Source organism: Cornus florida, unplaced genomic scaffold (assembly GCF_030987335.1).
Source record: "Cornus florida cultivar Cherokee Brave unplaced genomic scaffold, ASM3098733v1 CherokeeBrave_3.0.0_Hap2_Chr02, whole genome shotgun sequence".
Lineage (NCBI taxonomy): Eukaryota > Viridiplantae > Streptophyta > Magnoliopsida > Cornales > Cornaceae > Cornus > Cornus florida.
Window position 1 is genome coordinate 22,737,140 of NW_026775572.1, and position 10,936 is coordinate 22,748,075.

General features: G+C 32.9%; 2 protein-coding genes across 2 annotated transcripts; one reads left to right on the forward strand and one right to left on the reverse strand.

The window, feature by feature from the left end:
- Nucleotides 1-1,791: 1,791 nt before the first annotated feature.
- Nucleotides 1,792-4,016, forward strand: LOC132295842 (uncharacterized). The gene is made up of 4 exons (XM_059794116.1): nucleotides 1,792-1,914; nucleotides 2,672-2,783; nucleotides 2,990-3,192; nucleotides 3,695-4,016. Exons 1-4 carry the CDS (start codon nucleotides 1,792-1,794, stop codon nucleotides 3,785-3,787), a joined length of 531 nt encoding a protein of 176 aa, XP_059650099.1. The 3' UTR covers nucleotides 3,788-4,016.
- A 1,353-nt stretch (nucleotides 4,017-5,369) lies between these two features.
- On the reverse strand, nucleotides 5,370-9,783 carry LOC132294246 (2-oxoglutarate-dependent dioxygenase 19-like). Its single transcript, XM_059792027.1, has 4 exons — nucleotides 9,444-9,783; nucleotides 9,104-9,339; nucleotides 5,824-6,151; nucleotides 5,370-5,746 (listed from the first exon to the last, which is right to left on the reverse strand). The coding sequence occupies exons 1-4, from the start codon at nucleotides 9,705-9,707 to the stop codon at nucleotides 5,507-5,509; spliced, it is 1,068 nt and encodes a 355-aa protein (XP_059648010.1). The 5' UTR covers nucleotides 9,708-9,783; the 3' UTR covers nucleotides 5,370-5,506.
- Nucleotides 9,784-10,936: the final 1,153 nt, after the last annotated feature.

Here is a 10,936-nt window from a genome sequence, read left to right on the forward strand (position 1 = left end):
ATATATAAAAATTAATTTAGATTTTGATATCAATAGTTTTTATGTTGTTATGGACTTCAGGAAAATTTCAAATTAACAAATGAAGCATCGCAATGAAAAAGGGAAAAAATATATATATGTATTAGTGACGGTTTCAATCCATTTCCAAGATAATTATATAATAAAAAGAATAAAGTATTGGTGACGGCGTTACTGTCACTAATACTACAGTATCAGGGACGGTTATTCTTAATGGCCTCAACCTTTAGGGACAGTCACTTTTTACCGTCCCAAAAGACCTTTTGTCACGCGACTTTTAGGGACGAACGGATTTGACTTTTAGGGACGGTTTTTGGGGTTTTAGGGACAGTTTGGACTGTCCCTAAAACCTAGTTCCTCTCTCAACAATATATTCAGTCAATATTAATTAGGAGTATTTTTTTTTTTTTTTCCATGTACCCAGGGGCTTGGTGATGGTGGTAAGTAAGAGGCTTGGTTCTAATATGTTTCGATTTCAAATTCCAACACCCCTATTATAACCCTAATTTAATTGGTGTCGTTGTTGTGGGGCAGGTTGCAACGTTCTCGGTTTGTAGCTTGGGGTGGCTCAAAAAAAAAAAATTGCATGTAAAATTTTAATCAATTTTAGAAGGAATATTAATTAATAACTAGCCAGCTTTTTTTGGAAGTCTTTGGAACAGTTTTGAAGTACTACTAAGGGATCCTGTAGTGAGTGAGAACCTGATTGATGCTAAGATTTCATATCCTATTGGGTAGCTCACCCAACCTTACCCAAGAAAATCATCCATTATGCCCTTCGTTGATAAGGTCCTTCCCAGTCACTTGATTTCATCTCTCAGCTTATCTTGAGATCCAAACATGTTTCCTGTCTCCGAATTAATAAAGAGAAATCACCTGACCCGATGGTTTTAATGCCCATTTTTATTACAAGGCCGCAAACTGTGTGGGTTGTGAAGTCACTGAGGCCATAAAGGCTTTCTTCACAAATGGCGAGATGCTCAAGGAGATTAACAATTCATACATTGCACTTTTATATAAATGCATTTTTATTTCATTTTTTGCAAATTTAAATTTTTTTTGCAATATAAATGCGTTGCCAATCTTATAGCTTACAAGCTCAAGCTAGCTTCTCTCTCCATTATACATAGACCCTTGTCAAAATTCATTTATTCATGGTAGGCACATTAAGGACAGCCTAATCAATGTTATGATCGATGGCATTGCTGGGTTTGATTGTGGATCTCTTCCTATCAAAATACTTGGGAATTCCCCTTATTTCTACGGTGCTTAAGGCTTCGGATTGCAGAGAGCTTGTGGATAATATTACACGCAGGATTGGACATGGAGTTTCAAACATATATAGATCGATATAGATAATATATAGGTACACACATGTAGTTAAGGCTTTGGAACAGATTTGAAGTACCATTAACTTGCAAGAAACATGTGACTTGTTTAGCTTTTTGTTAGGTGGAAGGAAATCTGTAGCTTAAAGTGACCTTTTAAATCCTACCCATCATCAAAAACGTTTTACATCATATATCCCTTGGCGTGTTCTGATCTTCTTTCACATTTTCAGCATTTCCCAAACATTCCCAACACGTAAAATGCCATTAAAAGTACATATAGAAAGCTAAGGCCAGCTTCAAAATCAATTTGAATGCTTGGTCTTTGATTCATGCATGATATGTATATATATATATATATATATGCACATACATATATTCATACAGGCATTAAGCTTGAGTCTTGAAGCTAGCTCTTGAATCCATTAAGTACTAGAAATTTACAATGGCGGTGAGAAATTTTTGGGCTTCTTATAAAATTTCGAGTCTGATTACATCAGTTCATCGTTATCGGCTTTTCGCTGGCAATCCATCTCAGTCACAGCACCGTGATGCGCGTTTCTCTAACGTTGGATATAGTTGTTCTACACATCAAGGGTTGAGATTGATTTGCACCAGTGCAGGCTGTTCTAGTGGAGCACATATAAAGCCCAAGCCTGACCATATGTGAATCATCTTCTTCAAGAGTTTTTATGTTCCTGCCTTATTTTTATGAATTTTCTGCTGTGAAGTTTTGAATATATAAGATTTATTATTGTTCCTTAATGTAGGGTGAAGGATTAAGTGGACAAGGTTTAACCAGTACATGCCCAGATTTTATATGTGGTATGAACCTGTCCTTGACCACTTAAAAAAATTGTTTATAAATTAATTTTGACTGGAAATTTTTTTTTTTTTTCTCCGAAAGTTGAAGCAAATATACATAGATTTACAATATTGTTTTTAACGAAACTCGAACTCTCAACCTCTCCTTTAAGAATGAGAGATCAATTATACCATTTGGTTTAACTAACAGGATTCAAATTGATTTCTTGTTCTGTCTCTACATGAAATAGAAAAGAGAATTAAGCTTGTTATTGTTAATTATTATTTAAATTTAAAAGAAACATGCTTGACAGAGTAATAATTGTTGAAGAGTCAATATTGACAATGACTATCCCTTGAAATTGAAAGTGAAGAATGTGTTTATGTTGTAATAAAACTTGGCAAGAAATCGTTTAGGATATGTAGCTAATTCCGAACGCACTCTTTGATGTTTATTGAGACATTTTCATGTTTGTTCCTTCATTAAAAGATTGTATTTTTAATATATACATATTTGGGAGAAAGAGCTGAGAGGAACTGTGTTTCGCAGGGCAAAATGGATTTTTGGCTCTGTATTGACTTTTCTACTACGTTTTTGGCAGCAAAAACTGAAAACTCTGCTAAGGTTGGAAGGTATATATATTTATCACCATATAATCCATGGTCTGCTTCTGTTGCCTGAAACAAGCTGAGAATTAGTATTAGTATTATTATTATTATTCAACAAATGAAAAAAAAAAAAAAAATCAGTCCTTACACTCACAATCTAAAAGTTAAGGAAATTTCTTTGTTGATTTCTAATGGAATTGGACTGAAACTTGTTAATTTATACAATTTAGGGAAGGCAGAGGAAGTTGTGGAAGAGGTGGAAAATGTGGCAGAGGAGATCGAAAAGGTGGCGACTACAACTGAGAAGATATCAGCAGAGGTGGCTAATAAGATTCCGTTCAATGGCAAACTCAAGGATGCAGCATTGTGCATAGAACATGTATCTAGTGTCACAGCAAAGGATGCTCAACAAGTACTAGATCTTATTCACAAAGTACTGTGTTTTCAGTTTTCACACGCATTAAATTGTTTTTTCTTTTAAAAACACTCTTGGATTAACTTTTTGGCAATAGAATTGGAAGAGAACAAGTAATTTCAAGAGGGCATATCATATTATCATGATCATCAATGTTTATTTGAGAATACTGTGCAGCAAGAACCAATTGCTTAATTTTAAACACTTTTAGGCTCCGTTTGTTTGGACGTGAAATATTTTTTTATTTTCTGGTATGTGGTTGTCGTAAAATATTTACGAAAAAAAATATATTAAAATTTAACAAAAGTAACTTATGGATCAATTTTCGACAAGTTATTTTACATGTCCCGCATAATAGACTCGACCTTAATTTCGACGTAGACCGTTGCCAAATACTGATATAGTAAAAATAAAAGAACATTCTACCTGAAAAAAAATATTTTACGTCGAAACAAACGGAGTTAATATGTGTGTGTGTGTTGTTTTTTGACTTGTAGTTTTTATCTACTTGAATTCACAGGTTGATGAATTGAAGCACGACTTGAAAGACTTGGAGACATTTGTTGAGCCAGTTATTGATAAGATTAAGATAAATGAAGATGAAGAAAAGTAGTATACATGGAAAAATTTCTTGATATGTTTTAAATACATGCAATACATGTACCCCACTTCCCCATAACAGGGTTGGTATTGAAAAAAGAAATAATCTCAATTTGTTTTTAATTTCTTTATGAAATAATTAAGCCGTGCAGTCTCAAGTGTTTTATACCTTGTGTGCATGCAACATAGGGTTTGTTTGGCTGACAACCAATTTATTGAAATAAAATGAGATTAATCTGTGGCTTTGTGCAATCTTAAGCTTGTTTTTAATTTAATCAATTTGACTTCATTTTAGATATGCTGAAGGTGGTGACGGGGAAGGGGATTGAAAATTAAATTGGTATGAGGGTGGGGATGGAGGTAAAAAACTTGACTAGGGATGGGCAATGAAATATCCGCCCAGCCCTATTGCCATCCCTGGTCCATCCCTTGGAGTCAAATCAGTGACATTTTTGCAATACAAAATGTTACATAGTCAGGGATGGCAACAAATTGATGTGACTAGACTAATGCTTTTTGAACCACATACAAACTCATCCCAAATGTAACTAGCTAGTCAAAAAGGTCGAAAAATGTATAATTATTAATTTGTTAGGCCTTTATTTTTATAGGGAGTTGGTATATACATGATTCTTTTTAACTCAAAACTGATGTGAGACTAAAAACATCGTTTAACATATTTAAGCAAATTGAGGTGGGACTAAAAATCACATCAATTAAAAACATGTTTAGTTAGCACACTTACACAAGTATTGTGATGTGAGTGTCTTGAAATAGTTTTAGTTTTTCAAAATCAATTAAGTTTTTAGATGATGTCGTCTTTAAGCATTAGCCTTGAGAATTAACAATCTTGGCTTGATACAGTGAAACCCAGTAACCCGCTCCTGAAAATTGATAAGCTTATGTTTGTGAGCACCGAATTAACGATGTGAATTTGGAACTGAAAAAAATTTAGTTAATATTTTGAATAGAATTAAAATTTCCCCAATACCAAATTCAAAGCACTGATTGAATGCTCTAAATGCAACATAAAAAATATATTACAAGTAGAATGTGCGGGATTCAAATTGTAAAAACTAATGTTAATTGAGTTTTGAAAGGTAAATTTCAAGTTATATATATATATGCACCAACAATATACAAGAGAAGAGTTAGCCCAATGCTAACCAAATACATTACAAGCCCAAGGATTAGCTGGACCCAGAAGCCCAATCTACAACATGCCCACCCAAGAATAAAAAATAGACCGTTGGAGGCTACATTGCTACAACCATCTAAGCCGAGTTTTGCGTTTTTTTTTTAAAGGTCAGGCAATCAGGCCAGAAGAAAATGGGCTAATCACGAACAGCAGTGAGTGAAGCCCATGAGAAAATATTAACTAAAACACGGGCCTAGGCCCAAAAAAAGCTTTACAGAAGAAGAGCCTAAGTTCGAAGAAAAGACAATCCAGGGCCCAACCTTTCAAACCAAGTGGCCGTTGGAGATGACCCAGCTCGGATAACAGAGCATGATGGATCATCCATCATAGTGAAGGTCATGAAAATGAAAATTAAGTTAAACAAACAAATAAATAAATAAATAACAAGCTCGCATAATGAAGGTCATGAAAATGGAAAATTACATTTATTACTTCGACATTTTTCTTTTTATGAGAGTACATGCAACTTTATTGAAAATATGTGTACACAGATATGCATGCAATGCAAGTAGTTTAATTGCTTAATTACACAATTTAAGCACTTTCCAAGCCATACTTGGCATCAAGCTGGTTCTTTTGCTTCAACTCTAGATAGTCTTTATACTTCATTGGAATACATGCAGCTGGATGAGTTTCACTGTTCACTAATTCCATTGCCGGACCCACAACTGCATCGAGCGACGGTCCATGGCCCATGGCAAGGGAGAGTCGAGTAGCTTTGTTGTTCACAACTGCTCTGTGCAGAACACTCTTATACTTACCATTGCTCAATATCTGTATCGAAAACATTTAAGCTATTAGAGAGGATGTAATCTTAATACTAACATTTGTAAAAATAAACAATGTTGCACCTCAAGGTGATGCGCGGTGTTGACGAGAAAGGAGTTGGGAAGGGGATTGACATTGACCCACTTGCCATTATGTTGGACTTGTAGGCCTCCGATTTCGTTCTGTATTAGGAGGGTTAAGACACCATGATCGGAGTGAGGAGGGATGCCCATGGCATGTTCAGGCTGTGGACAAGGCGGGTACAGATTTGCCACGAAAATCTGTAAGCCTGAGTCCATATCCAAGGCTTTGTGTATGTAGCTTTCTTCTAGACCTAAGCTCTCTGATATCCCTTTAACTAATTCAACTGCCACTTTTCGGGTTCTCTTAGAGTACTCCAAGGAAAGGTCACTGCATTAAAATAATAAACTTAATTAGTAGAAGTCAATATATATATATATACAAACCTCTATGTAAAGGGCTACCTAGGCTCTCGAAATTACAGGATCTGAAAATGATAAATGCTCTTCTATTGAGAACCCTTTAAAAAGAGAGCAGCTGTAGCCGGAAAAGATAGGAGACATAACTTGCACGTACAATATGTTGTTTAAAAATTCAGATTCAAATTTTTATTGTTACACCATGTAATTACTAATACACGTATATTTATATATATACAAAGGTCCTATAGTACCTTATATATATATATATATAAGGTACTATAGGACCTTTGTATATATATAAATATACGTGTGTGTATATATATATATATAGGTACTATAGGTGTGTGTGAGAGTAGAATCCAAATTCCCACTAATTATGAGTCTTAAAATGTTGATGTTTGAAAGTATAGTTATTAATCATTTAAAACTAATTAAGGCGGTATTTGTCAATTCTTCTAAATAATCTGTTTTGTTTATAGAATATTAATCAACCCTCAAAATAAATCAAACGTGATGAAAACTAGTTCAAAAAAAATTAAAAGATTTTTAACAAAGAAGAACAATGTATGATTTTATATATATGTTTTGATTCACAAGTATATTTGCTTGAATATATTGGTTTTGTTCAAATTAAATTTATACATATGTGTTTAAGTACACAGCCTTACCATGATATATACGTCTATAAATATGATGGTTGGTAGAGTGGGGATAATGGTAGAAGGTTGATAGAAGGTTGAGAGGGAAGGGATGAAGGCCATGGTTAGAGGGTGGAGTGTAAGAGGTGAAGATGGTCATGGTTAGAGGATGGGGTGTAAGAGGTGGAAAAAATAGAATGATAAAGATATGAAAGAAGAGAGAGGAGAAAGGGAATAAATATAATAATAACAATTTTTTTATTTTTTAAAAGATTATAATAAAGCTGAAATAGCTATAATTTTGAGACACATAACAAGATGAAAGGACTTCTTCGATACGAGGGGGACCAAGTGAATAATACTATAAATGAGGATTGGATTTTTGTGCAACTCTGAGAAGTATTGTCCAAAACTATTGTCATTATTAGATATGAAAAAGAATCTCACAAATGAAGTGAGTACTGTGGTGACAAGTAGAGTGTGTAGTGTTTGGAAAGTTGGAGCCATTGACACCCGCTTGTTCGAATATAAAATATTTTATAAAAAATTAAAATTAAAACATTTAAATTAAATGAAGTGGTCCAAAATTATCTAACAATTTGTCACCACCTACCACTTCACTTTCTCGTCTTTTTGTAATTTTGTGCTAGGAGAATGACATTCGGTACGATGAAAGATGGAAAGAAATAACTCAACCACATGAAGAGAAAAGATTGTGGATGGAATTAATGTACGGACACAGACAAGGACAAATAAATTTTTGATTTGACTTAATTGTATTGCTCCTAATTATCGTGAAAATTTAAACTGATAGGCTGATTAAATGTGAGCAGTGATACGCATCATCAATAAATTTTATAATTTGAATATTGAATTTTGTAGGTCAAATTATTTGGTAACAAGAATGATTTTAGCCCCCTTTTTTTTTTTGAATGTTATGTGAATGCCTCTTGTGGGCCAAATTCTCATCTCTTTTTCATAGTCTAAAATCGAATGTATTCTAAAAAAGTAAAATTTTAAAACTGATTAAAAAAAATGGACAAAGAATGATTCAATACATTTTTTTTTTCATCATAATATTATTAGTATTATTTTTTTCATAATAATGTTTAATTTATTGACTTTTTTTTTTAATCAAATTTGAATCATAGGGAATGAAACTATTTTTTTTTTTTTTTTTTCATTAATATCAGAAAAACAATTAGCCTAAATAAAAAGAAGGAAATAAATAAAAACGAAGAAGTGGCAAACTGGTGCCACGTTTTTGGTGATAAACATTATGAAAGTTCTTTGATGATGTTTATCATTTTCCTTCAATGTGTCGTACAGTAGTGTATTTAAATTTGCAACTTATTTACAAAAATAATACTTATTAAGATGGTATATTTCATCTTTACTCATTGCATATATTTCAATAATTCTGAGTTAGTGTCTCAAATGAATCTTGAAGTATACTCTTATGTGTATTTAAATTTCCAACTTATTCACAACAATAATAAGGTAGTAATATTTCATCTTCACTCATTTAAATGTCTCGATTATCCAGTGATTTAGTGTCTCACGTAATTCTTGAAGTATCAGGTTTCGACTCTATACATCTACTATTTTAATAATACTCATTAAGATGGTATATTCATCTTATGGTATATTTCATCTTAATAATACTCATTAAGATGGTATATTTCATCTTTACTCATTGCATATATCTCAATAATTCTGAGTTAGTGTCTCAGGTGAATTTTGAAGTATACTCTTATGTGTATTTAAATTTCCAACTTATTCACAAAAATAATAAGGTAGTAATATTTCATCTTCACTCATTTAAATGTCTCGATTATCCAAATAAGGTAGTAATATTTCATCTTCACTCATTTAAATGTCTCGATTATCCAGTGAATTAGTGTCTCACGTAATTCGTGGAGTATTAGGTTTCGACTCTATACATCTACTATTTTAACTTCTAATACATCTTGCCTTAAAAAAAATAAAATAAAATCTTTACTTATTCTTCAAACCTTGTAATCTAATACGGAGTATCAAGTTAATAAATGGGCCAGAATAACCATCCATATACATATATAATTAGGAAGGAAAATAATTATTATACTGAATATTTACAGTGAATTATTAAACTTACTTTTTTAATTGACCAATTATATAACAAATGAATAAATAATTATTTTTATTTATTTTTAATTAATATAAATAAATAAATTAAAAATTATTTAATTAAACAATTCATTATTCATATGTTCGATAAATATTCAATCAGGATTTTGTACCTGAATCCCATGGGTTTGTTGACAGAGTGAAAATGTGGATGCAGAAAAAGCTTGAGGTAATCCCTCCACAAGAAGACCTTATCCACCGTGGCATTGACGCTCGTCCCAAACCTGATGGGATCCAACACGTGGTTCCCTTGGTACTCCCGCTTCTCCTCCTCCGTTAGATTGAAGAACTCGTTACACGCGTCCATCATCCCTTTCATCAGCCTCTCCCCCACACCATGATTGATCACCTGAACAACCCATCAGATCAATCTTACTCAATTCACAACCACATAATATAACAAAAAAATTTGAAATTGTGTGATTGGATTGTTCATGAATATATATATAGTACCAGGAAGAAGCCCCACTCTTCACAGGCTTTGCCCAGGTCTTGGACTATTTTGGATCGTTGATCAGGATCACTGGAGGTGAGTAAGGAAAAATCAATGATGGGGATTGAATCTCCAGGCTCTGAACCAACTGGTTCATTGGGGTCTGTGGTGTAGGGCCTGTAGGCGTAATTTGCTGGAATGGACATACTTGATTCTGGTATATTGGATGCATGGAGAGGAATGCTGGGACAACGTTGAGGAACCAGTGAAGCTGTACAGGCCATTTTAGAGAGAGAGAGAGAGAGACGTACTGCGTGCGTGTGTGTGTGTGTGTGTGAGAGAGAGAGAGAGGGTTATGATTAATGGCATTGTTGGATGAACCTAGTTATATAAAGAGAGGTAGTGACCACATCATTGCATGGACAATGCAAACAATTGATGGGACATAATAGTAAATAAGAGGTTAGTAGCAGAAAATTTTCAATAGTATTGAATGAATTTAGCCATACCACATCACAATAAATTCCCACGAATAAATAATTTTTCATTCATGAATTTTCATTCAGGGTGCAGTCAAAACTGTAAAGTAGGGATTAAAAATAAAAAGTTTAAAGATGAACACAATAGTTCTTATCATAAAATTAAATATATTACTAATATTAAAAAATAGACAAAAAAATGATAATGTTCTTATATATCAAATCAAATTTTTTAAGAGATAAAAATTAAAAATCACTTGTAAATAGAATTTTCCAATCCATGACATTATTGGATGAACTTAGCTATAAAAGAGAGGTAACGACCACATCACATCCACCATCGAAAGCATCTTAGCAAATAAGAACAATATTTCTATTAATTGAATGGACAATACAAACCACTGATATGACATAATAGTAAACAACATATAAGTAAGTCAAGTCTCCAAGAGTATTGAATGTTCGAATTTAGCCATACCAACGCACAATAAATCCCCACGGACAAATGATTTTCCAATCATGGCGTAGTCAGGATTGCAAAGTAGGGGCTAAAGATAATAAGAAAATTTGAAGTTGAACACAATAATTCTTATCATAAATATATATTACGTATATTAAAAAATAGACCAAAAAAACGATGATTTTCTCATATATCAAATCAATTTTTTCGGGAGATAAAAATTAAAAATCACCTATAAATAAAGTTTCATGATCCACGGTATTGTTGGATGAAACTGGCTGTATAAAGAGAGTTAGCGACCACATCACGTCCGCCATTGAAAGCATCTTTTCAAATAAGAACAATAGTTCTATTAATTGAATGGACAAAACAAACCAGTGATGTGACAAAATAGTAAACAATAAATAAGTACGTCAAATCTCCGAGAATATTGAATGAATTTAGTCACACCACATCACAATAAATTCCCACGAACAAATGATTTTTCAATCGGGGCACAGTCAGGATTGTTAAGTAGGGGCTAAAAATAATATAAAATTTTTGGACGATGAACACAATAGTTCTTATCATAAAG

Excerpts from the sequence above, each read along its gene's own strand:
- LOC132294246 (XM_059792027.1), bottom strand. The coding sequence starts at position 9,707 with ATGGCCTGTACAGCTTCACTGGTTCCTCAACGTTGTCCCAGCATTCCT. Across the intron at positions 9,340-9,443 it reads AAGAGTGGGGCTTCTTCCTG|GTGATCAATCATGGTGTGGG; the intron begins GTACTATATATA and ends TGGGTTGTTCAG. Across the intron at positions 6,152-9,103 it reads AACAAACCCATGGGATTCAG|TGACCTTTCCTTGGAGTACT; the intron begins GTACAAAATCCT and ends ATTTTAATGCAG.
- LOC132295842 (XM_059794116.1), top strand. The coding sequence starts at position 1,792 with ATGGCGGTGAGAAATTTTTGGGCTTCTTATAAAATTTCGAGTCTGATT. Across the intron at positions 1,915-2,671 it reads GTGATGCGCGTTTCTCTAAC|AAAGAGCTGAGAGGAACTGT; the intron begins GTTGGATATAGT and ends CATATTTGGGAG. Across the intron at positions 2,784-2,989 it reads AACTCTGCTAAGGTTGGAAG|GGAAGGCAGAGGAAGTTGTG; the intron begins GTATATATATTT and ends TATACAATTTAG.